The following is a 25,420-nucleotide window of genomic DNA, read 5'->3' as shown; positions in this document are numbered from 1 at the left end:
AGCCCCGTCCCACCGCCAGCCCCGGGATGTCACCGGTGCTCCCACACCCCTCCCGGCCCTGTCCCGCTGTGGCCGCGCCCGGGGCCGGGCAGCAGACAACGCTTCTCCTCCAGGAGAGCCTCAGATCATCTTCATGTTGAACTTCCTGGCCCCTCCCTGGCCCGTGGTGGTGGTGGGCCCGTCCACCTTGCGGAAGGAATACTCCACGGAGAAGTTGTTCTTGTGCTGCCCCCGGCCGCGGCTCCACACGAAGAGCAGGAGGAAGCAGAAGAGCACCACGCCCAGGAAGGTGATGCAGCCCATGGCCGTGGAGACCAGGATGGTCTTGAGGTCCAAGGTAAACTTCAAGAAGACCTGGGTGTCGTTGTGGAAGGTGTCGTTGAAGTCGCTGAGGTACAGGGTGCGGTTGGCGCGGTGGGCGCCGTCGGCCGGGCGCCCCTTCACCGTCAGCGTGGCGAAGTAGGTGTCGTTGCCGCCGGCGTTGCTGGCGATGCAGATGTAGGTGCCGCTGTCCTGCACCTGGGCGAAGCGGATCTCCAGGGTGCCCCCGGGCAGCACCGTGGCCCTGCCCGTGCTGCGCGTGGTGATCATGCGGTGCTGGGGGGACACCCAGGCGATGGAGGGGTCGGGCTCCCCGTCCGCCCGGCACAGGAAGGACACGGACTGGCCCTCCCGCGCCGTCACGTGCTGCAGCTTCCGATCCCGGATCTTGGGCTTCTGGCAGGTGAAGTACTCGAAGAGCACTGAGTCCGGGAAGTCCCGCAGGGCGTTGCCCTGGATCTCGGGCGGGGAGGAGCACATGGGCTGCTGCCCGTCGAAGTTGAGCGTCTTGCGCCGCTGCAGGACCCAGAGGAGGCGGCAGTCGCAGGCCAGGGGGTTCCTGTCCACCCGCAGCGTCTCCAGCGTGTTGACCGAGTGGAAGGTGCTCTCCTCCAGCGTGGACAGGAAGTTGCTGGAGAGGTTGAGCAGCCGGATCTGTCTCAGGCCGGAGAAAGCCTGCGGCTCCACGGACACCAGGAGGGCACCCACGATGTGGAGCTCCTGGAGCCGGATGAGGTCCTTAAAGGAGCCCTTCAGCACAGTGCTAATGGGGTTGTAGGACAGGTTGAGGTACCGCAGGTACACCAGGTTCCTCAAGGCGGCGGCGGGCACGGCCGTGATGTTGGTGTAGGTGATGGAGAGCGAGGTAAGGTTCAGTCCCTGGAAGCTGGTGGGGGAGACCTCTTCCAGCAGCGGCCAGTTGTCGATCTCCAGCTGCAGGAGGTTGTAGAGCTTCTTGAAGTTCTGGTCCTCCAGCGCAGAGATGCTGAGGTGGCGGAGCCGCAGCACCTCCAGGTTCTGGAGGTAGGAGAGCGACTCGGCCGAGATGGAGGTCAGGTTGCACTTCTCGATGGTCAGCTGCTCCAGGCCCAGCAGCCCCGAGAAGGCACGCTGGGAGATGTACACCAGGTCATTGTCACCCACCTCCAGGCTCTTCAGGTTCCGCAGGTCCTGGAACATGTAGTCCAGCAGGATGACAAGCTTGTTCTCGCTGATGTCCAGGAGGGTGAGGTTGGTCAGCTTGGTGAAGACCCCGGGGGGGATGAGCTTGAGCTGGTTCCCCCGCAGCCGCAGGGTCTGCAGGTTGAACAGGTTGCTGAAGGCTCCGGGCTCCACATTGGAGATGATGTTCTCGCTGAAATCCAGCTCCTCCAGCAGTGGGTACGGGGACAGGTCCCCGGGGTTGAGGCAGCGGATGCGGTTCTTGTTGAGCTCCAGGATCCTGGTCTCGGTGGGGATGCCCTCGGGGATGGAGGTGAGGCGCTTGCGGTGGCACACCACGGATTTGAGGTGTGGGGCGCACTCACAGCGGGCGGGGCAGGATCCCACCCACGGGGGGCTCAGCAGGACCACGTGCAGGGCCAGGACTGGGAGCCAACATGTCATTGTGTGGAGCATCTCTAGGGGCTCACTACCATCCGCCTGGGAGCCTGCCAGGGGAGACATGTGGAGTCAGTGCAGGCTAAGAGTCCTATGGTCCCAGGTCCCCCATGTGGTCCTCAGACCATGGCCCATGGGCTGATAAGGTCCCAATTCCCCCAGGAAACCCTCCAGATCCTTTTCTCAGCACCCAGCGTGTGACTCGGTGATCATGCCCTGTGCAAACCTGGGGTAAATGAGCCTCACTGTGCACACCCTGTCAGGAGAACAGGGAAATGGAGGCAGGGGAGAGGTTTGCCAGAGGAGCCACAGCTGCAGACCCACAGCTTGGCCTCTGCCCCCGGCTCGCCCCGCTCTGTTCCCCTGATGGAGCACACACGGGCACAGGGGACTGTGAGCACCCCGGTATGATGGGGGGACAGACCCTCGGGGCAGTGTAGGAGCAAAGAGCACCCCGGGACAGCACAGACCCCCCGGGCAGTGCAGGATCAAAGAGATGCCGGCAGAGGCCTTGCAAACTCGTGACACGGGTGGGATGCCCCGTCCCCTCCTCTCATCCAGCGGCCCAAATCCAAGCCCCCTCTCTCCCTCCTAAGCCCAGCACCGGCCACCTTCGGACGGGCCTTTTCGGAAGCCCCAAATCCCAGCCCCGGGCTCTGCGCGGTCCCGCAGGACCGGGGACGTTTGGTGTCGCACGTAGGGACTGGCCCTTGTCCCCACACCCCTTTCCCCCTCGGGGGGGAATAAGGCGGCCGCGGGCACAATCTTTGCGCCGAGGGATTAACGCCGCGGTGCCCCCGCTGCCCCCCTTTCCAGGGATTAGCACTTGGCCGCCGCTTTCCCTTTTCTTTGCTTCCCCTTTCCCACCCCGTGCCCCAAATCTGCCGGGCTGCCTGGAAAGGCATCTCCCAGCGCCGCAGCAAACACCTCAGCCGCCTCTCCTTAACAAAACACGGTCATTAACCTAATTAAGTGGCAGAGCTGCTCGGTCGGGGCACCGTGGGGTGTTTTTGGGTCTGGCAAGGGAATGCTGGGGTACCTCCAGCCACCCCCACAGAGGTGCAGTGAGTGGGGCATTGACTCCCCCCAGTATGGGGGGCTTTGTCCCATCACTCCCACAGCACTGGGACAAACTGGTGTGCAGCCCCCCGGGGCAGCCAGGCTGGGTCCAGCCCTTCAGGGAGGCCCAAGCTGTGGCTCTGGGGAGCACTAGACCAAGCCCAAGCCTCCCTCACATGCTCCCTTCTGTCCCTCTGGGCACATCAGGGCCCCCAAATGTGTCCATCGCTCAGCAGGACGCGGGGAGGATGTGACATCTGTGGCTGCTCAAGGCCATCGTGGTGTGGCTGCATGTTCAAATCCATCTTGGTGCCTCTGCATGTCCTCATTGCCCAAAAGCATTGCCCAAGGCACTTGGGAACAGCCTTGGGGAGCTGAGGAGGATTACTGATCCTCTCTGTGCTCGCAGAGGAAGTATGCAATCTCCATGGCTGATTTCCTGCCCTGATCCCATTACCCAAGCAGAGCAATTTCTGGCAATAAACCCATTCCCTGGTGCAATTTTGGAACCCGGGAGATTATCTTTTATGGACATGGGGGGCTGAGGGACAAGTGGTGGCCTTGGCAGTGCTGGGGTAACAGTTGGACTCGATGATCTCAGAGGGATCTCCCACCCTCAGCGATTCTATTCTATCATTTTATGACTCTTTTTTTTTGGTGCACGTCTTAATTTTGCCACACTTCCCTTTTTCTTCCAACGAACTCAAACCAACAGAGAAGCGTCACCGTTTCACACAACCACAGGGAGGGGATTTAACAGCACTGGCTTCCCTTGCTGGGGACAGTGGGGTGGGACTGGAAACCCCCCTGCTGCCCCTGCCCCTCCTTCCCCTCTCCCCAGCACTGCTCAGATTCACTCCTTGCACTCAACCCCCCCATCCAACTGGGGGTCCCCAAATGCCCCCGGGGATGTGGCTGGAGCTGCTTGGCAACCTCTGCCTTCCAGTGCCAGGAGCCACTCTGTGCTGGTTGGTGGCCCCAGGAACCTGAGCTGGCTCTGGGTCCTCCTGGTTCTCAAGGCTCTGCTCCTGCTCGGGCAGGATGTGACCAACCACGACCGGCAAACCCACAGGGAAAAACCTCCCCAGTTTATTGGGACACTTCTTTGTTCTATTGAAATAAATAAACGTGCCCAGGTGCCTCTGCCAGGCTGAAGGTCTCCCCCACTGTGCCCCCCATCACTCCCTGCCAGGGGCTGGGGGTTTCTGCCCTTCCCCTCCCTGCCAGAGGCAGCCGAGCACAGCCCAGCTCTGCCCCGTGTTCATTATGAATGAGCCCCGGGTAACCCGACTCCACTTTTGGTTACTACTGCGGCCACCCGAGCCTCTAAGCAAAGGTATGGAGCTGCTGGAGTTGTTTTCCCTGGCAGATGGGCAGCGGGAGCCGCAGCCCCAGGCTCACCTTCCTGCTCTGCAGCCACCCTGGCAACCCCTGTCCCATGTTTGGTCCAGGCACCCCCACTGCAGGGGCAGGAATCCTGGCTGCTGGAGTTATCTGCCCTCTGTTTGGGTGGTTTTACCTATTCCTGCTGGGTTGGATGGACAGTCACTGCCTGGTTATCCATAAAACAGTGGGAACTCTAACACTGTGCCGACAGCTGTGGAGGTGGGCGATGGCTCTCGCAGTTTTACCTGGGAGGAGGACAACTCCAGCCCAGGAGGAGGAACAGGAACATTTGTTGTTGCTGTTGCTGGCTGCCCTGGCACCCGTGGGTGCTCTGGTGGAGCTGGGCACAGCCCCAACACCCTCAGCAAACGCCACAGAGGGGATTAACAGGTACTGGGTGAGCCCCTCCTGGCAAATCCAGGGCCATACGAGCTCAGGAGTCAAGGTTGGCTCTGTCTCTGCAGGTCTCTGCCAGCCCAGGACACCCTGCAGGAGCTGCCCCAGCTGCAGAGACCCCCAGTCCCCTGCAGTGACCCCTGGGCCCCCGGTCCAAGCCGGGTTGTTTATTAATAGCTCGTTACTGCGATAGTCCCGGGCTCGCCTGCTCCCGGGGGGGGGGCAGGCCAATTAAGCCTCCAGTGCAAGGCCTAGATAGAGGCTCTTCTCCTCATTTAATTTGTTTTTAAAAATAACACACGCCTGCTGCACGCAGGGCTGGGGCACAGAGCCAGCAGAGCCTGGGGCTGAGGGGCTGGATGGCAGGAACCAGAGCAGAGACACTTCGGCAGCTTGTGAGCCCCTGGAAGAGCCCATCCCTCCCTCCCTGCCTCCTTCCCCAGCAGGATGTGTGGCCTCCGAGCCCATTCTGTCCCAGCAGCATGGAGGAACTGGTTCTTGGATGATCACAGAATCATGGAATGGTTTGGGTTGGTAAGTGCCATTCTGTGGGAACTGATTCCCATCCCACCCCACCCCTGGAAGTGTCCAAGGCCAGGCTGGACAGGGCTTGGAGCACCCTGGGATAGGGGAAGGTGTCCCTGCCCATGGCAGGGGGTGGAGCTGGACGGGCTTTAAGGTCCCTTCCAACTTTATTCTGATTATTCTGGGATTCCACGATTCCTGCAGGTGGGATTTTGCTCCTCTCCCCACCTGTTCCCAGACCAGAGGAGGCAGCACAGTCCCTTCCACCTCCTTCAGACTGCTCCTGCTCTGCTAGCACGTGCTCAGCACCATCAACTCCTCCAAGAGCAGCTGCTCCCCCGCTGCCATTTCTCCCTTTTTCTGAACAAAGGCCACAAAATCAGCCCAGGGTGACATTTCCAGGTTCCCCTGCTCGGACATCTCCTGAGCACAAACACCTCAGGCAAAGCAATGCCTTGTTTTATGCTTCCAGCAGGATGCAAATGTTCCTGCTGAGACCTTCTCCTTCCCAAATCCCACCAGTGTTGCTCCAGGCCTGGGGTACCCCCTTCCTGGGGTGGGGGCAGGCAGAGGCACCCAGGCTCAGTTTATGGGATGCTGCTGCATCTTTCCATGCCTGGGGACCCCGGGGAGGATGGAGATCCCTAAGTAGGGAAGGAGAAAATGGGGCAGCAAGTGCTCAAAAGCCCAACGGGGGGGATGATCCCAGCCCTGACACACAGGTGCCAGTGCCAACGACTCATGCCAGTGCCAGCATGTCCCAAATTTGGCACGAGACAGGAAAAGGCTCCTACAAACACCAACAGCAGCCAAGTGCTGCTGGAAACACCCTGGGCACTGCCGGCAGCCAGCCCTGTCCCTGTGCCACCCTCGCTCCCTGGCTGCTGTCCCCAGCCCACACCCAGCTCCCAGCCAGGGGAGCCAGTGCCAACCCTGGCCTGGCTGTGCCAGCCCCCTCACAGACACTGCCAGCCCCGGGGAGGGGGTTTGGGCTGGGCCTGGGGGGGGATGGAGCATCCAGAAATCCCTGTGGAAGCAGCTCAGTGCTTCCCCAGCTCATTTACAGCTGCCAGGACTGGGGGAGAGTTCTGAACTCACCCTCAGCATGAGATCCCTCTGCTCCCCAACCCCAGGGTGTGACCTAAATGAGACCCGGATTATCAGGAATAGGAGTAGGAGTAGGAATAGGACTAGGAACAGGAATAGGAATAGGAGTAGGAATAGGATTAGGAGTAGGAATAGGATTAGGAGTAGGAATAGGACTAGGAACAGGAATAGGAATAGGAGTAGGAGTAGGAATAGGTACAGAAATAGGAATAGGAGTAGGAATAGGAATAGGAGTAGGAATAGGTACAGGAATAGGAATAGGAGTAGGAATAGGAATAGGACTAGGAACAGGAATAGGATTAGGAGTAGGAATAGGATTAGGAGTAGGAATAGGATTAGGAGTAGGACCAGGGCTGCACCCAGTGGGCTCGATGGCTTGTCTGGGACTCCAACCTCCTGGAGCTGCTGGCGGGGGCTTGGGGCAGAGGATGGGCCCCCTGATGCCAGGCACTGCCAGAGGTGGGTGCCAGGCTGAACCCTGGCCCCAGGCCCTGCACAGGGCTCAGGGCAGCCAGAGCTCCTTGAGACTGGACGAGGAGTTCCCAGGGCTCTGCCAAAGTCTGTCCAGACATTTGCTGGCTCTGGGCTTTGCAGAGCACCCCATACAAGCCTAAGGTGCCCATCCAAGCCAAAAGGTGCCCATCCAAACCAGGCTGGAGCCCAAGCTTTGCCTGTACTCAGGTTTCTTCCCAGCCCATGAGTAGGGATGGGGAGGCCGAGCCCCTGTGAACTGTCCCCAGTGCTGTGCCAAAGCATGTCCAGACGTCTGCTCCTTCCTCCCTGCCAGGAAACCTCGAGCCCTCAATGACACCTTGCAACAGCCAGCAGAAACACAGCCCCCCATGTGGTTTTGGGGCTGAAAAGGCAGAAACACGGGGTCCCCAGGGAGTCTGCTTCGTCCTCAGCTCTTGGTGGTGACGCTACTGACGTTGACTTGTGGCACCACGGGCTGATGGGGATCCCTGGGGGGACTTTTTGGTCTTTTTTAGACCTGACAGAGCAGTTTTATGCCCAAATGTGAAGTCAGGGATCCAAACCATGCCTTTCCAGCCACTGCTGCAGCTCATGGCAGAGACACTGCAATGAGGACCAGAGGTGACCTGTGCCACCCCTAAAACCAAATCTGTGGCTCCTGCAGCTTTATTTCATTTCATTCTTTATTTTTACCTCAAGTCTGCAGAACCAGTGGGTTTGTGGCCACACTGAGCTTGGAAAAAACCAGAAAAGACGTGGGGGGATGGAGAGGATGGAGGTGACGGGGAGGAGCTGAAGGGGCATCTCCAGGACCTTCCCTGGCTCCTGAGGTGACACCAGCAGGCTCCTCCCTCTGTGTCGGGCAGCAGAAACATCCCAGCTCATTCTGGGGCGTGGAGGAGATTAAATCAGCGCTGAGACATAAACAAAAAGGCAGGGAACTCTGAGGGTCAAAGCAGGCCAGGGATGTGCCCACGCCAGGCTCTGGTGATCAGGCAATTAGCAAACCAAGCATGAGAATAATGCAGCTGAAACAGGGAGAGGAGGAGAGAGCTGGGGGTAAGAAGGAAGAAAATCAATCACCAGCCCTAATGGAGAATTATCCAGTAGAGAGTTATTCCTAATCCCATCAGAGGCTGGCTGGGAAACAAATTCTCTGGGCTCTGCCGCCCTCGGCGCTGTTTTTTCTGGGTCAGTCCCTTTGCCAGCAGAGCCGGGCTGGGCAGGCAGGAGGGCAGAGCTGGGGGAACAGAGGGACAGCTGAGGGGCTGGGTGGGCACTGGGGCAACCTCAGGGGTTGGGGGGCACCCAGCAGGGCCCCTGTGGTCCCCCATCCAGCAGGATCCCTGTGATGGGTCCCTCCACCCTGCAGGACCTGCAAGTGGCCTGAGGGTCCTCAAGGCATCAGGTGGCCAAGTGACTGTCCCCAACAGCCATGTTAGAGCCCAGCAGTGGGGCTGGGACCACAGTCATCCTCGTGTCCCTCTCGAGGCTGTTCAAACAGCAACAGATTTTCCTGACAATGTGCAGAAATGGGGAGAGAAAGCGTGAAAGGAGCCGTGTGTGCAGGAGACAGGCTCTGCTGGGTCACTGCAGTGTCCCCAGGTGTGCCTTAAGGGCTTGAGAACATGAAAAGCTTCTCCAGAAGGGAGTTATTTTGGTGGCTGGCAGCTGCTGCATCTCCTGCAGCTCCTCCTGCTCAGCAGCCCCAGGTCTTGGGGCCGGAGCAGTGGCTGTGCCAGCTCCCAGCTCTGCAGGATTTACCTTCCCAGCCCACAAACTCCATGGCTGGTGCCTTCAGGGAGCCATCCTCCCACCCCAGGATCCCACCCCGAGTCCACAGGACACTCCACTCTCCACTTCCCTCCCCCGTGGAAACTCCCAGCCCTCGCAAAACGCCGCGGACACCCGGGGCCGAGGATTCCCCAATGAGCTGAGACACCAGGGAGACGACTCCAAAGAAGCCACTGCTTATTTTTAGAGACAACCTTATGATTCCTGAGCACGTGGCCCAGGCAATACTGTGCAGGCAGCCACAGATTGGCCACAATCTGCTTTTCTTCTTGATAGACATCATGTCTGAATCTCTATCTCCACAAGATGCTCCCAGGAGAGAAGACATTTAGATACGACCACAACGTACAACATTTCTGAAAGGTCACTGCATGTACCAGGCACGAGGTGCAGAAGCCACTCATCAGCACCAGGGGCTTTGGGGAGCTGTTTAATATTCCAGGAGCATCTTTATTTCTCTACCAAGGTGAATAACTCCTCTAAAAGGACGGAAGGGGGAGCAGGACAAATGGGTGCTGGACTTATTTCCACCCAAGCAGTTGGATTGAACCACCAGTCAGACCTGGATCTGCTACTGGGAAATGGTGGCTGAGACTGAACCTGACCTGGATCTCAGCAGGTTCAGCACCTGCTGGACCACGCAGGAGCAAAGGCTGAGCTCGACTCCCCCTCTCCACCTGCAGCCCAAACACTTCACTGCCACTGAGCTGCTCCACATCAAAAATGCTGGAGAGGAACCTGTCCCCACATGGACACCAGGAATTATTTTTGTGAGGATTCCCAGCCAAGTCCCTTCTGCACAGTGAGAACTTCTGATTTGCAGAAGCCCATTAATATCATGGGCAGGATGAGGAGGGTCTGGAAGGCAAATGTGGGCTGACAGCCCAGACCCCCAGGACCACCCCAGTCTGCCACCAGCACCAGTTCCTGGCCACAGCCCCCAGGATGTCCTTGTCCCTGAGCACCCACCCAGCAACGAGCTGATATCCCAAGTCCGGGAGGCCTCCACTGTAAAACCACCTTCCTCCTCTCCCACCCAAGGGCAGGATACAGCCCAGGGGCTCTGGGCTTTGTAAGGGCCCCACCTGAGCCAACAGGTCCCCACCTGAGCCAACAGGTCCCCACCTGAACCAACAGGTCCCCATCTGAGCCAACAGGTCCCCATCCAAGCCAAAAGATGCCCGTCCAAACTTAGCTGGAGCCCAAGGTTTGCCCATATTCAGGTTTCTTCTCAGCCCATGAGTAGGGATGGGGAACCTGAGCCCCTGGGAACTGTCCTCCTGCCATCTCAGTTTTAGAGCCCACACCACAATGCTGCTGAGAGATTTACAGTACATGAGCCCCCCCCCAGCCCTGGCAGCACAGATGGGACAGTCGGGCACAGACACATCCCAGCTACAAGCAGAACATCTTGGAAAACAGGGCCACGCTCCTGCCAAGGGCTCCTGCCCCCACAGAGACACAAATAAAGACCATTACATGAGAGAGGGGAATTTGCTCCTTGCCCTGCAGCTGCCTCCCCCTCCTGCTTCCTGCTTTCCCAGCTCATCACTCACCAAAACACAGCCTGGGAGCAGCACCCTGGGAGCAAAACCTCGGTGCAGGAGAGCACTGAATCCAACGTGGATGATGTGGAAAGGGATGGAGGGAACATATCGGAGCCTGGTCAACCAGGACATCCCCAGGCAGAGCACAGGCTGTGCTGGGGACACCCCACAATGTCCCTAAATGCACATCACCCAGAGGGGCTCGGGAGCAGTGGGGAGAAGGTGCCACCTGGTCTCATGGAGGGACCCTGTGCCTTTTCTGCTCCCAGCCAGGCAGCTCCATAATAAATGAAGTGCTGGAGCAGGATGATTAATGGTGGGAACAGCAAAGCATACGCTGTAATTAGCCACCTTTCAGAGGCTGATGGATGACGCTGCTCGGGGGCGTGCGGAGCGCTCGGAAGGCGCACGTGCAGCCACCCCCGGCCCAGCCCCGGCCCAGCCCCATCCCAGTCTGCCCAACAGCGCCCAGCAGAGCCCTCCAACGCTGCTGGATGATGACTCCATGGCACTGAGTGCCAGCTGCCTCCCACGGGCTTTGCCCCAGCGAACACCCTCGTTTGTGTGCCCGGCCGGCCGTGCCAGCCCTCGTTAGCTCGGGTCATTTGTTAAGTTCAGCTTCTGAGCCCCTCGTGGGGCTGGCACATAAATCATGCCATGATCGCTGTCACTTGCTACCAGGGCTGGACCTTTGGTGGCAAAATCTCCTCCTAATCCCTCACCTGAACCTCGTGGTGGTGGCACCTCCGTGTGCCAGGCACTGCTCTGAGACTCTCTGAGGCTCACGGACAAAACAACAGCCATTTCCAGGTTTGAGCCTCAGGAAGGACCCTGTTCCTGAGGGCTCAGCCCCATGGGGTGCCATCACCCATGGGGGTGCAGGGGGTGCAGGGGTGCCTGGCATGGCAGAGAGCCCAGCTTTCCTCCGGAGCAGGAGCCTGGAGTCCCCGGGGCTGCTGCCTCCACACCTTGCGAGGGTGATCCATCATTCCAGAGGCTTTAATTCCACTGGACTTGTGGGCAGATGGACAGACTGACAGGCCAGACTGACAGGCAGCTGCCTGCTCTGAGGACAGCAGGGAGAGGCAGCTGTGGGTGGAAAACAACGCGGTCCTGGCAGGACTGCTCAGCTCTCCTCGGGAAAGGCGGCTCGGGGCTCTGCAGGCAAAGCTCTGCGGGGGCGGGGGGCGAGGGGGGCACAGCAGGAGCCCCAAACTGTGCTTGGAGTGGGAATCCCAGGCAAGAGGAGCATGGAGTGACAGCCCTCCCTCCACCTCCCAGCTCTGCTCGGCACCAGTGCTGGGCTGGCTGCGTTTTTTAAGCCCTGTCTCCAGCGGCTGCATTGGAGATTTTATTGCCATCCCAGTTACGATCCTGGAAGCAGCGAAAGCAAAATGCCATTACAGGGTGAGATAATGCCTGACATCCCAATCCAGCCCCATCCATCCTGCCTGTGCAAACCCCCCTGGAATAACCCCTGAGACGGGAAGGGGATGGGGGAGTCATCCCAGTGTTCCCTGAGCCCTGCAGAGCACAGATCCCTCCTGGACTCGCTGCTCAGATTTCGGGGGGGGGCAGTGGAGCCCCGGGGTCCCAGCTGTGCCTCCCCCACACCTCCCCCAGGCTGCAGACAACAGGGAGTGGTGACATTTGGAGCGAGACACGCTGGCGTCAGTGCCCAGAGCCACAGCTCGAGGGGATCAGCTGCGTGGGGGACCAGGAGAGCAGCTCCTTTCCCACGTGCAGCCCCAGGAGGTTCCCGAAGTCAGAATTCTCCGTGGTGGGAGGGGAGGGGGATGGCAGGGCTGGATGGTTTAACTCCCTGTCTAGCACCTTGCCAGCAGAGCCAGGGCAAAGCCTCCAGAGCCTCAGGGTGGAGCCGGTGGACTCCCAAATCCCAAGAAACCCACCCAAATCCCAAATCCCGAATCACTGCTCCTCAAACTGATGCTGCACACGCACCCTGGCACGGCCAAGGCTGGGAACTCCACTGAGGCCAAGGCTGGGGTCCCAACTGAGGCCCAGGCTGGAGACCCTGCTGTGTCTGAGTCTGGGGTCCTCCCTTTGGCCAAGGTTGGAGACCCACTGCTGCCTGCCAATGTAGGGATTTCTAATATGGACACACACTGCTGGGATGGAAGCCATGGGAAAAGTAAGGAGAAGCAGTTCCCTAGGGCAGAAAGAGGAACTTGAACAAAGGATGAAAGGAATTAATGTTGCCAGTAGGTAAAAATGTTATAATATTGTGGCTAGAAGCAAGGACTCATGGCCTGAATGAACAATTGCAGCCTATTGTGTAAAAGGTATAAAAAGCTTACTGAAATAATTAATGTCTTTGCTTTCACCATCATGTGAAGTCCGTGCCCTTAATTGCCACGTGCCACCAACCTCGGGGCAAGTACCAGAGCTCAACACCCCTGAGCTTCACATCACAGCCCCACTTGAGTTATTTCTTGCTTGTTTTGGGGGCACCAGGCTGGAGTTTTCCTGCATGGGACAAACCTCTGGCTCAGCTGGGAGCTCCCACTGCAAAGGACAGTGGGGACAAAGAGGGGGTAATGCCACCAAGCAGGGATGGCCACGAGCTAGAAATGAGCTGGATTTCAGGTGTCCCAGCCCCGTGGGGTGTCAGGGCAGGGGTGATGCTGATCCCCCAACCCCCAGCCCCGGGCAGCGCTCACCGTTCCGCAGGTCCGGGGCCGCACCGACATCGGGGGCTGCTGAGACATCGGAGAGCAGGGGGGGTTACATGGCAGAGGGTCCCACACAGCCAGCCTTGGCTCCTCTGGACAGAACAGCACAAGGAGATGACTGTGAATCACCTTTCCACAGCGTCCAGCACAGAAATCCCAAATAAATCCCCTCAAAGCCCAAGGATGTGGACATGGACACCTCCCAGAGAGGGGAAGCATCCTTAGTGCTGCTCCAGCCTGATGGGTGATCTCACCACTGCAGCTTGCCTGGGTTTTTATCTATCTATCATTTATCTAATCTATCTATCTAATCTATCTGTCTATCTATCTATCTATCTATCTATCTTTCTATCTAAATATAACATTATGTATCACTTTGTACCCTGAAGGATCCTCCTGGAACCAGGAGAGAGTCCGAGCCCAGCACTGCCGTGGACAGCTCTGGCTGGATCCAAGGGAAGACACAGCAAATGCTCTTTGGGAATCGTGTGGGGATTTCACGAGGAGATGGCACCCACCAGCTCCTCAGGAGTCCTCTCATTTAGGGGGATTCAACCCAAATTTGGAAGCAGAAGTGCCACTGGCCAGACCCCCCCCTCCTGTGTCCACTCCCTGGGCACTTTGTGGGGTCGACAGATGCTCCCAACACTTTTGCAGCAGATGCTGAAGACCAACCTACAGGCAAATGGTTTGCTACAGTTTTACTAAAGCATTTTGAGCTCTGTGGATCAAGTTTAACTTGCCTGTTACAAAGAAAGAAGGAATTTAAGGAGCTTCTTCTGGAGGGAAATCCAGCTCCTCCTGGTTAACAACCCACAAATATCCCAGACTCAGCCACACCCACCCAGAGGTGCTGCTGCTCTGGCTCAGCAGCTGCTCTGGCCCCTCAAGACCCCACTCCAGGTCCCCACTTGTCTCTGCCCCTGCTCTGTCTCTGCCCCAGGGGCAGCAGCAGCAGCCAGGGAAGATAATTCCTGCTGAGAGAGGCTTGGGAGCCTGAGCCAAAGGAGCTTTCCAAGGTAGGGATTTGCTGGGAACGGTGGAGGAATGAGGAGCCGGCTCTGCAGGGCAGCCAGACCTGGGGGCTCAGGGCTCACACCCCCTTAGGGGCATCCCTGGAGCCAAGAGCTGTTCCCAGAAGGATGAGTGCTCCCCATCCCCATGTGCTTCTGAGAGCTCCAGCACCATCCATGTGCTGCTCTCGGGTGGGTGAAACCTCACTTTTGGGGTTCCTGGAGAACTGAGAGTGCACAGCACTCTGGAAAAGCTAAAATTCCTCCAGGAAAGCATCACTGCCCCAAAGCCAAAGTCAGAGGGATCCCTCCAAAACCCACCAGCTCAGTCTCAGCTGAGCAGACACCACGTGGAGGGTTCCACTTCCCTGCCACCCCAAAGCCGGGGGTCCTGCACAGCCCCCGGGGGAGGGAGGCAGCAGGACTTCAGCCAGGGAGTGGCAATCCCAGCTCATTCCTTGCTCCAGAAAACCTTCCTCTTGTCCACACCGCCTGTGTGACCCAGACTCCTCCCTGGGAGGGCAAACACCCATTCCCAGTTCCCAGAAGGTCCCAGTGTCACTGGGACACGCCGAGCCCTGTCTGGCAGTCAGTGGCAGGGACGCAAACACACATTCCACGTGGGATGCATAGAACTCCAGCAGGGATTCACCCACCAAAGGGGCAGCACTAACCCCCCTATTAACAACCAAAGTCTCCTGCCCAGGACTTGCTGGAGTCTGCAGGTGGAACCAGGGGATGCAGCAACCTCTCCAGACTGGAGGCCATGGCAGGAGGCAGGACTGGGACAACAGGGACAGGGAGTTCTCCAGGGCTGGCAGAAGGATGGGAAAAGCCCAAGATCACAGGCAGGATCACTTCTCCTCAGCACAGGGGGCTGATGCACACATGGGTAGGAGGAACTCACACCCAACACCTAAAACATCAGGAGTGACCCAAACCAAGCCCTGCTGTGGAGAAGCGACCCAGGAACAGCCTGGCCTGCCCTCAGCACCTCTGGGGGAGCTTTGTGGCACCACCACCAACTACAGTGGGGGACTCAAATCCTGTAGGTACTAACATCCCATGTGAACTAAAATCCTGTGTGAACTAAAATCCTGTGTGTACTGACATCCTGTGTGTACTGATATCCCCAAGGATTTTGCCTCGAGGGGATCCAGAAGGATCCCAGCTCCACAGGGACGATGCACAGAGATCTGTTGGGGATACCTGGCACTGGCAGCTGCTGTGGGGCTGCTCCAGTGCCTGAGCAGCGTGACAGTTGGGAAGGAAATGGGTTTGTTTCCCACTGCAGTGCCATGGTGGGACCTCCCACGCTCTGGTGTTCCAAGGGGGGTGCAGGAGGCACCACGGGCGATGCTCGGAGCCATCACCACTCAGGGCTTCAATACAGTCCCAACACAGCAGCTCAGCTGCTGCTCCTGGTGGCTGGGCTCCAGCTCTGGGGATGGATAAAGCAAAATTTAAACCAAATTCTGGCAAGCTGGACCTACTCATGTGTTTACTGCAAACCTGCTGAGGGCAAATTGCTGTAAAGCCAAACGTGCCCAGCTCCCAGCACTGCCTGGCCCCTCCTGCCCTCCCTGCAGGCAGCCAGGCATGGAGAGGCTTTGCTTCCAGACCTGTCTGAGCATTGGGAATGCTGGAATTCAAGCTCACTTTAGAGACCACCTGGGCTTGGCTTGTTACGTGAGCCCGTCATTCCCAGCCCTGGGAACAATCAGGGGCTCAGCTGATGGTCTTGGCATTTGTTTTTGGCAGCTCCTGTGTCACTTAGCAACCTCTGTTTCATGTTACCTCCGGGGTTTTTGTCTGCAAATACACTTTAATCCCTGTGAAAGGGGACCCACCAGCACGTGGGTGAAGTGGCTCAAACCTCCTCCAGTCCCACCCCCGACACCAGCACAGCTCCCTGGCTCTGCCCGTGTTTGTCCCACCAGGGCAGCTGCCACTGTCTGGCCCCTGTGCCTTGTATTTTAAGGAATATATTCTTAAAGTCTGTATTCTAACTCCTTCCTAGGCTGCTCAGTGGAGGAGCCAGGGGATGAGTCTCCTCCCCCCTGGGAACCACATGGGACCACCATGGAGGAGAGAGCAAGTTCCCAGGGAAAGTTCTGTGTGTGGGAGACTCTTGAAGAAGAAATTCAGCAGCAAAGCCAAAAGCCAAACAGGCCCAGGTGTGCTGGAAATCAGCAGAGAACTTGTACTCCCAGAGGACCAGACCAGGATGGCTGAGTCAAGCTCTTCTAAGGCAGGAGCATTCCTTGGGATGAACACATCAACTCTTCCAGGCAAGGCAGCAAAACTGCAGAGAGCTGCAGGAAGGGTCCTGGGGGTCCTGGTTGGTGGCAAGATGGATATGAGTCACCAGTGTGTCCTGGGACCAGGGACAGGACCCAGGGAAGGGCTGGAGCTGTGCCAGGGGGGTTGGGATGGATCTCAGGGAAAGGTTCTTCCCCCACAGGGTGCTGGGGCACTGCCCAGGCTCCCCAGGGCAGTGGGCACGGCCCCAAGGCTGCCAGAGCTCCAGGAGCGTTTGGACAACGCTCTGAGGGACAGGGGCAGGGTTGGGCCTGGGCAGGGACAGGGTTGGGCTGATGATCCTTGTGGGTCCCTTCCAGCTCAGGACATTCCAGGAGTCCCTCAACACCCCTGACAGTGCCCAGGATCCAGCCAGCATTGCACTGCCCTGGCATCCAGGAGCAGGGAGCAGTAAAGCCAGAGACTTTTGCTCATTAATGTAATTAGTGTCAGACTTCCCAGCCAGCCAAGCTTCCATTTGACCTTTAGTTACTGGAATATGAACAATAAAAGTGACACGTTATCACCGAGGAGGTGTCAGGGGCTGCTCATCTGAAATCCTTGGTGAGATCCTCTCCCAGTAACAGGCCCCCAAAAGAGCAAAATGTGGAAAAACAGCAGGGAAGGAGGAAAAAGCACAGCAGGGACAGGGCATTTCCCAGATTCTGGGGGGGGGGGGCACAGCCAGAAAGAATCCCAGGGAGAGAAATGGAGAGAGAAATAAGGCAGAGCTGTTAAAAGATGGAACAAAGGGGAAAATAACTGTTTCTGAAGAGCCTTGGGAAAGAGGGAAGTCACTGGGATGGAGGCAGCTGTGCCAGGCTCCAGTGGCACATGATGGAGCCAGCATGGACAGGATCCCAGTCCAGCATGGAGCGATCCCTGACAGGGATAACCCTGCCTGGGATGATCCAAAACTCACAGGGCAGCAACAGCCTGACCCAGAGGGAACCTCAGGGCACGGAAAAAACCCTGGCAGCCTTGGTGGGAGGTGTGTGGTGAGGGATGAGCCTGACCCATCAGATCACAACTCTGTCTGTCACTGCAACATCAAACAACCCGGGCCTGGCTTTCCAGAGGTTGCCAGATGTTGGTGCAGGGCTGAGCAAGGCAGGGCAAGAGGCAGCGGTGCCAAATCCCAGCGGGATTTGTCGGGAATTGCTTCGCCACAAGGCTGGTGTTTGATGCATAAAACACACCCTGAAGGTAAGAAAGGCAACTGCTCCCTGGACTGGGGATGGAAAAGGTCCAGGCTCCACAGTAACTCCTGGAGTGACACCCTGGGCACGGCGGGCAGGGCTGTCCAGCACCACCTGCTCTGGTTCCTCGGGAGCAGCCCAAAGGTTCCAGCTCCACGTCGGCCCCGGGCACGAGGACTGAGGAAGGATTATCCCCCCTCCATTAGTCACACTTAGTTAATATTCCTGCTTATTGAAAAAGGTCACAATTTCGATCTCATTTATGTCACTCCACCTTCCCTTTGCAGTTGCAGGGTCCTGCTCGTTTTCCATCCCTAATTAGTGTTTAATTATGTGATCCCTGCTCCATCCCAGCACCAGACAGAGGTCCTGGCCACATGGCCTCCCCTGGGTCTCCAGTGAGGAGATGCCCCATGGAAAGCTGACCCAAGAACAGCCTTTTTCCCCTGGCAGCACGAAGGGAACCAGATGGACTTTCCTTCCAATTTAAATGGAAAAATACAAAAATAGCTCATTCTGTCAATATTGAAGGGTTGGTGTCCAGCTGTCCCAAGCACCGGGAAGGTCACACTGGGTGACCCTCTGGAAAAAGAGGCCAGAAGCACCAACCACCCTCGTGGTTTGCTGCACCATGTTGGAATCAGCAGCCAGGACACAGCTCTGGGCATTCAGCTCAACACCTCCCACTGCCCCTGAGGGGAATCAAACCCCCTCACTGATGTGAGGTGTTACACCACGGGGACGTGGCTGATGGAGTTTGGATCCTCAGCCAGAGCCACTTTAGTTCCCCTGCTCTGCAAACCTCTTCTGCTGCTGACCTGTGAGGGGCACCACGAGGATTGTGCTCATGAGGCCTTTTGAAGATGGAAAGGGCCTTCCCAAGCCTGCCTGAATCCTGCTCAATCCATCCATGGTCCATCCCCAGGGCCAGCACAGCCTGACCACTCTGTGTCCCAGCCCAGGCTCTCCTGGTGCCACAGGGCCAGATGAGGTGGTCCCACCATGTGCAGCCCATCAAGGCCTCCTCAATTATTTCAGTCTACAAATGAACCCTCTCATCCACCTGGACTGAAACAGCAGCCAAATTGAGTAGGAAAAGCAAGCAGGGCCTTGGGGGGATTTTTCTGGAGATGCCAAGGCTGGGAGATGAGCTGGAGCTCAGGTGCACCCCCTGCCCTGCTCCAGGTCCACGTTATCGCTGCTCCTTCCTTCCTGTGCCTGCTGTGGGAAACAGCCACAACGTCCCCACGCTCCCAAGCCAGCAGGTTCCTCAGCCCCAGGCAGGAACAGGACCATCCCCACCTCCTAGGCTCATCCCAGGTCCCCCATGACCCTCCCTGAGCCTTCTGGGAACATCAGGGTCCCTGGGACCTGGCAGGTGCTCAAATGCACCTAGGGCAGCAAACGGGGCAGAGGAACAATATTTGGTTTAAATTTTTCCTCTATTCCCTTCCCATTAAATATTTTCCCTCCTCCTTTCCAAGAACCTCCTTTATTTCTCCCCATCTCCCTCTAGCAACAGTCTCTTGGAGAAACAATGAATTTTTAATAGGAGGGGGCGGTGGGAAGAGGCAGACCCTGAGGCAAAGAGAGAAAGCATTGATCTGTTAAATAACCCACATCATCACCAAAGCACATTTTAGGGAGAGGGAACCATGTGAGGGGCCACACAGCCTTGGGCAGGGTCACGGACCCCCCATCAGGATGATGCCACACAAGTTCCAGGCAGGGTGGATCCTGCTCAGAGGAGCTTTCCCAGCCACTCCACACACACACTTGGGTCTGGGTGTGCAAGACCCCGAAGAGGCCATTGCACAGGGGGGTGAACCCTCCAGCTCTCCAGCTGTGGGTTGTCCCTCTGCAGCACCTTCCCCAGGCCCTGGCACAGGTTGCCCAGAGCAGCTGTGGCTGCCCCATCCCTGGAAGTGTCCAAGGCCAGGTTGGACGGGGCTTGGAGCAACCTGGGCTGGTGGAAGGTGTCCCTGCCCATGGCAGGGGGTGAGATGGGATGGGCTTTAAGGTCCCATTGTGGGATTCTGTGATCCCAAAGCTGACCTGTACCCATCTGCTGGTCCCTGCATCCCACTCAGGTTCCCCAGGCTCAGCAGGGCCAGGGAGCTGAGGATGCCCAGCTCCCCTCCAGCAGTGCCTGGGCCTGTCCCCCCATCACAGGCTGAGCCTAAATATAGTCCTTGGTTCTCTTTCCTTGTAGTGCTCTGAGTGAAAGTCCTTTCCCATGAACTCACTGTTGCTTAATAAAGCACAAACCCTCAGAGACCTTGATGCTGGGCTGTGTCACTTTAATTGTCAGTGACACTTGTTCCTCTCCACTCCAGTCTGTGGCTGCTGCTATTTTGGTTGGCACATCAGGAGCTGAACGAGGTCCGTGCCGGTGAGGCTGGGACAGCTCTAAAAACCAACCCCACATGATGGATAGGGCTGCAAATTGCAGCCAAGCTCGTGCTGGTGGCATGAAAAATGCAGGGGGAAGAAGGTAGAGAAGAGCTGGGCTGAGCCAGAAGGTGTGGGAAGGAGGAGGGCGTGTGCTGGGATGGCTTTGCTGCTCGGGGAGGTGGATGGATGCTGCCCCTGCTCCCAGCCTGGCACCCCGGATCCCGGCCATGGGGTGCCTGTGGGGATGCCAAGGCACTGTGATAGCCTGGGGAGCACAGCCCAGACCTTTCATGGCAGGCTTTGCTTTCCAGCTCATCTCCAGGGAAGCTGTTCCTCGCAGTCTGCCCAAATTATCCACCCAAGTCCCAGCTATTCAACCACGCTGGGATGACTTTACTCCTGCCCTGCTTTCCATGAAGAAGAGGGAAGGGTAGCCTCTGCCAGGGACCAGGGAGGGCTCCCCACTCGGACAAGTGTCACTTCCTTGCCTTGCCACCCACACCAGTCCTGGCCCCACGTCCTGCCCACCCTGCAGACCTGGAGCACCCCCAGGTTCCAGCACAACCCTAAAGCACCACGAGCTCAGGCAAAGGGATCCAGAGGAGAAACCAGCACAGGCCATTGCCAGTGGCCCAGCAAGGCTGTGGTCCAGCCTCACTCCCACATCCCCTGAGCCAAACCTTGTGGAAGGATCTGCTTCAAGGTAAACCCTACAAAAACTTCCCAACAGCCTCCCAGAAAAGTCCATGGATAACACCCGAAGCCAATCCCTCTCCCTCCCACGGCCAGAGCCAGCACAGCTCTCACAGCATTTCCGAGCACTCTCATGGGTTTTATTCCTTCATCTCCTCTCAAACCTCTGCTCTGAACATTCCTGCCCTCCTCTGTTCATTTTGGTGCTTTCCCAGGACTCCCAGAGTGGCCCTTTGGGCTCTGGTGGCAGCGCCTTCTGCCCCTCTCTGCTGCAGTTCTACCCACAGACCAGAGAGATGATCCGTGATGCTCCTTCCACCCTGCTCGGACAATTCCATCCCGGATTTACAGCCACAGACACTCCCAGGCAGCAGGAGCTGGGCTGTCTGAGAGAATGTGTCAACCTACAAAGCCAGGGCTCCAGACTAAGCCATGTACAGGCAGGGAAACTGAGGCACGGGATGCACGTTGAGGGGTTTTGCAGCCTCGTGGTGAGTCTGTGTGTCTGGGGACAAGCTCAGGCATGGCCTCACTTGGCTCCTGCTTCCCTTCACTCTGACATGTGGGATTTGGGACTCGGGGAGATGTTGCTGGTGACAGGCATCCCACCTGGGCTGCCCACGGTGCAGCGAGCCGGCGGCGCGGGAATTGCCGCTGCCCACGCCAAACGCTCCCGGCCACGTGCTCCACATTCCCAACGGTATTTCCAGGGCTACGGCAACAGCTCACTCCCATCCTGGGGATGGGAACGCAGCAGCCACACTGCTCACATCTCGTGGAGCAGCCCAACTCCTCCTGCCTTATGGCAGCTCCACTTCCCCGTGCTGCCGAGCAGAGAGGGACCACCTGCTCCCGGTGGGAAACGGGAGTGAGCTGACAACCAGAAACTGGGGAGGGGGGGAAGATCAATGAATTTAAAGACTTGAAACAGTTTGAAAGAATTTAAAAAATTTAAAATCCATTAAACACGGATTTGAAGACTTGAAAGGCCGAGCACATTCGCAGACAGCGCCTTGCCCGTCTGTGCCATCGGGCTTTGAGGGCAGGGTTTAATTGGGGGCTGTGCTGCTGCTGGAGGGAAGTGCAGTGATTAGGTTTGGGCCTTGGAGGGAGGAATGAGTTATCTGGTGCTGCAGGATTAGCACAGCTAATAAAAGCAGACATTCCTGAGCTCTAAACACTATAAAATAGGAAAAAAGCCCCTGGCCCTGCTATCTTCAGCGAGGGATCATCCCCTGGGAAAGGCTGAGCCTGGCAGCAGTGGGAGATGGGGCAGGATCTGCCCTGGCTCTGCCACCACAGCGAGTCCCTGGCACAGCCACGTCCCATCCCAGGCACCAACACCAAGGGGGGCGAAACATGAAACAACCACCCTGTTTCTCTGGTCTTCTTGCTCCTTCCTCCCAAGAGGGCAGGATAAAAGCAAAATGTACTGATTTTTAAGCCAACTCTGTCCAGAAGCTGCTTTTCCTCCTGCTTCCCTACACTGGAGGGAACAGGTTTGCTCCCAGCTCTTGGAATGCTTCTCTGGCTGCTTTATAGGCTGGACACTGTGTTTGAGAGCATCTTCCCCCAAGCTCAGCTCCCAAACCAAGGGCTTTGGGGAAGGTCCTAGACATCCAAGTGGGATTTCTGCAACCTCTGAAAACCATGAGAAATCTTGGGGTGACTAGAAATCCCCTCCCAAAGCTGCTCTGGCCACAACTCACCCGGCACTGCCAGTCCTCCAGCAGCAAGAAGCATCAGCTCCGCTCCCTCCCCTCCACCTCAGCCACAGGACTGCCAATGATAAATACATCGACTCAAATTAAAGCAAATCAATCCCAGGCTGCCAAACTGGCTGCTCCCCAACTCATCTGGAATTATTCCCCTGTTTAAAGGACATGCCCCACGTTTCCTGCCATGTCCCTGGAGTGCCAGGACCTTCTCCTGTCTCCATCCTGCAGCACAAGGGGTGAGGAAGCAGCAGCAAAGGGCAGAGGTTTGGGATGCAAAGCCTCAAGGTCCCCCCCTTTACCAAAGGGTTGTCAAAGGGTTCACCACCTGCATTTTTAAGGTCAGCAACAGAATCTGTCCCTGGCTTTAAGGACACACACGATTGTGTCACACTGAGCTGCTGTTCTGGGAGCCGCTGGGCAACTCTGCTCTTGTCGGGCTTTTTGGCTTGAATTCCTGGTGTTTTGATTGAGAGGTTTGTAGGAACTTTCCCTCTCTGCACGAGGTTTTTCCCATGGTGTCACCCCATGGGGCTGGACCTGGGTTTTGGGGTGCTCTGCTCCAGGCAGGACGGTCTCTGTCCCACAGGGCGAGAGCAGCACCACGCTGGCAGTCGAGACCAGCCACGACACTAAACAGCAACTGGGAGCTCCGAGAGGCCCAGGCTGATCTTCCTCAGGCCACCAAGCATCTCCAATTCCAGCCAATTTCCAGGGTCCACCCGCTCCGGCTCCGATGCTCTTTCCTCTGAAGGGGTTTGTGCTCTGGGTGCTGCCAGGCTGCAGATCCCGGCACTGATCTGCTCTCCAGCTGTCTGACATCCACACTGCCTGCTCCTCTCATCGTTCTCCCCTCCTGGTTGCTCTTTTCTCCTCCCCAAACCCTCATCTCAGGGTAAGGCTGGGCATGAACCTGAGCAGCTGCTGCTCCCCTGCAGTCGCTGCCTGCGCGAACGCCACGGGATTTGGAGCACCTTTTGTCAGGTTTTAGCTCAAATCCGCTTTGCAAGTGGATTAAGGAACTGGCACAAAAGTACTCTGGCTGTGGAGTGGGAAGAGGCAAGGCTGCTATTCCAGCACGGCAATAGGAGCCAGGGATGCTGCGCTTGCTGCCTGCTCCATTTCCCCGAGAAACACAGCCCGGTAACATCCGCGGTTAAACCAGCCCTGGGATTTCTGACAGGAGAATCCGCCTAGACCTAAAATCCAGGATGCTGAGGGAAGGGGCAGGCAGGGCCCCGGGGTGGCGAGGAGGACCTGCAGCGTCCGAGGGGGGGAAACAGGAGCCAGAGGAGATGGGAAAACCCTTCCCGACGCCTGGCGATGCTCAGACCCGCTCGGCTGTGGCAGGAAAGGGGCTGCGAGCGGCGGCCCCGGCGCTGCCGGGCGGGGGGGCTGCGGGTACCGGACCCCCGGGAGCGCAGGGCAGGTGCGGGCTGGACCCCCCCGCGCCGCAGCGAGACCCCCGAGACCCCCGGTACGACCCTGCGCGGGGGCACAGCCCGGGGCTGCGGAGGGGCCTGGCGGGTGGGCACAGCCGGGCATCCCCCCGGAGCCGCTCCGGAGGCGCCGGGGGCAGGCGGAGGAGGGCGAGAAGAAGGTGGGTGGGTGACCCCCGTCACCCACGTGTGCGGCCCGGCCACGACCCCCCTCCCCTCCCGTCCCCGGGACCCCGCACTCACCGCTCGGGGGCCGCTCGGGGGCTGCCCATGGCGCGGCGGCGGCGCGGGCAGAGCCGCAGCCCCGGGGGCGGCGGCGGCGGCTCCGGACGGACCCCGGCCCGGCCCCGGCCCGTCCCCGGGGGCGGTGCGGCGGCGGCGGCGCCTCTCGAACCGCGTCCGCCCGTGCGCTGGAGCCGCCCCCCCGCGCCCCCCGCCCGGGGGAGGGGACGGGGCCGGGGGAGATGCGGGATCGGGGCCGGGGGAGATGCGGGATCGGGGCCGGGGGAGATGCGGAGGAACGCAGGGAAGGGCTCCGGGCTCCGCTTCCCGCTTTGCCGCGCTCAAAGGGGAAGGGTCCCCCCCGGACAGACGGGGGTCCCCAAGCCCCGCAGTGCCCTGGGTGGGCCCCCCGACCCCGTGTCAGCGCGCTCGGGTACCCCCGTGCCACCCTGCGTGGGGCACCCAGCACCGCGCCAGCATCCCTGGGTCCCCCCCGGCCCCTCTCTCTGGGCTCCCCCAGTCCCATTCCAGCACCCCCGGGTACCCCCACACCGCCCTGCCTGGGCTCCCATGCCGGACCAGCACCCACAGGTACCCTCTGCCACCCTGCCTGGGCTTCCCCCAGCCCGTGCCAGCACCCCCAGGTACCCCCACACCGCCCTGCCCGGGCTCCCCCAGCCCCACTCCAGCCCCCCTGGATACCCCCGCTCTGCCCCAGCCCCGCAGCAGCCCGTCTGCATCCCCCCTGCCCTGTGCCCCCCCGGGACAGGGTCCAGGTGCCATCTCATCCCTCGCTCCCCTCGCTGCTCTCCCTGTGGAGGTGATTATGGACCAACACAGCCATTTCCCCCACTCCAACTGGGAAACTGGGGCATTTGGGGCACGAACAGCCCCGGGAACAATCACAGCCCCCAGCCCAGCCATGGCTCCTGCATTTGTGCCCCCGCAGTGGGCTCCAGTGCCAGGGAGATGCCAGGCTCACGGGACAATAACCTGGAGCCCCCCAGCAGCACCCACAGCCCACCTCTGGAGAGAGCACTCACCATGGCCCATTCCTCCTCGGAGCTCTCCTCCGGATTTGGTGAATTAGGCTTTGAGGATGAGAGGGGCTGATTCCCTCCTTGGGGCTGATTTCTTTCCAGGGTGGAATTGTTGCTCCTCTCCACTTGTCCCTGCTTGGTCCTTAGTGTTGCTGGTCCCTGGGCTGCTGGAGTGGAGTGTCCTGTGCCCTTGCTGTGCTGTGTGACAGAACCACCTGAGCCATTCAGTGACATTTGCTGCATCTGACAGCGGGTTTTGGCAGCATCTCCTCCGGTTTATGGAAAACTGAGGGAAGGCTCAGGGGGAAGGAGCAGGGCACAGCCCTGAACCCCACGTTGGTGGGCTCTCCTATGAGATGTTCTCCTCTGAATCAGCTCCATTCATGCAGGGTGTTGTCAGGAGAAATGTGAAGCTCTTCCAGCTTACAGGTTCCACTCCCAACTCCCATCCTTTGCTGCAGCCCAGCTCTTCTGCTCCTGGAGGTTTCTGGTGCCTCCTGCTG

The 25,420-nt window shown here is 58.6% G+C and overlaps 1 protein-coding gene across 5 annotated transcripts; it reads right to left on the bottom strand.

The window, feature by feature from the left end:
* Positions 1–100: 100 nt before the first annotated feature.
* Positions 101–25,420, bottom strand: LINGO3 (leucine rich repeat and Ig domain containing 3). 5 transcript variants are annotated; one of them, XM_051810645.1, is made up of 3 exons: positions 24,921–25,420; positions 12,890–12,993; positions 101–1,970 (listed from the first exon to the last, which is right to left on the bottom strand). In XM_051810645.1, exon 3 carries the CDS (start codon positions 1,936–1,938, stop codon positions 121–123), a length of 1,818 nt encoding a protein of 605 aa, XP_051666605.1. In that variant the 5' UTR covers positions 1,939–1,970; positions 12,890–12,993; positions 24,921–25,420; the 3' UTR covers positions 101–120. The 5 variants fall into 5 exon arrangements, with proteins under 5 accessions (XP_051666605.1, XP_051666608.1, XP_051666604.1 ...); XM_051810648.1 differs by lacking the exon at positions 24,921–25,420 and adding an exon at positions 23,899–23,961; XM_051810644.1 differs by lacking the exon at positions 12,890–12,993.

Source organism: Manacus candei, unplaced genomic scaffold (genome assembly GCF_025592945.1).
Source record: "Manacus candei isolate 608988 ecotype Guabito, Panama unplaced genomic scaffold, ASM2559294v1 h1tg000078l, whole genome shotgun sequence".
Taxonomy (NCBI): domain Eukaryota; kingdom Metazoa; phylum Chordata; class Aves; order Passeriformes; family Pipridae; genus Manacus; species Manacus candei.
The sequence above is the reverse complement of the archived record's forward strand: the minus strand, read 5'-3'. Positions and strand labels throughout refer to the sequence as shown.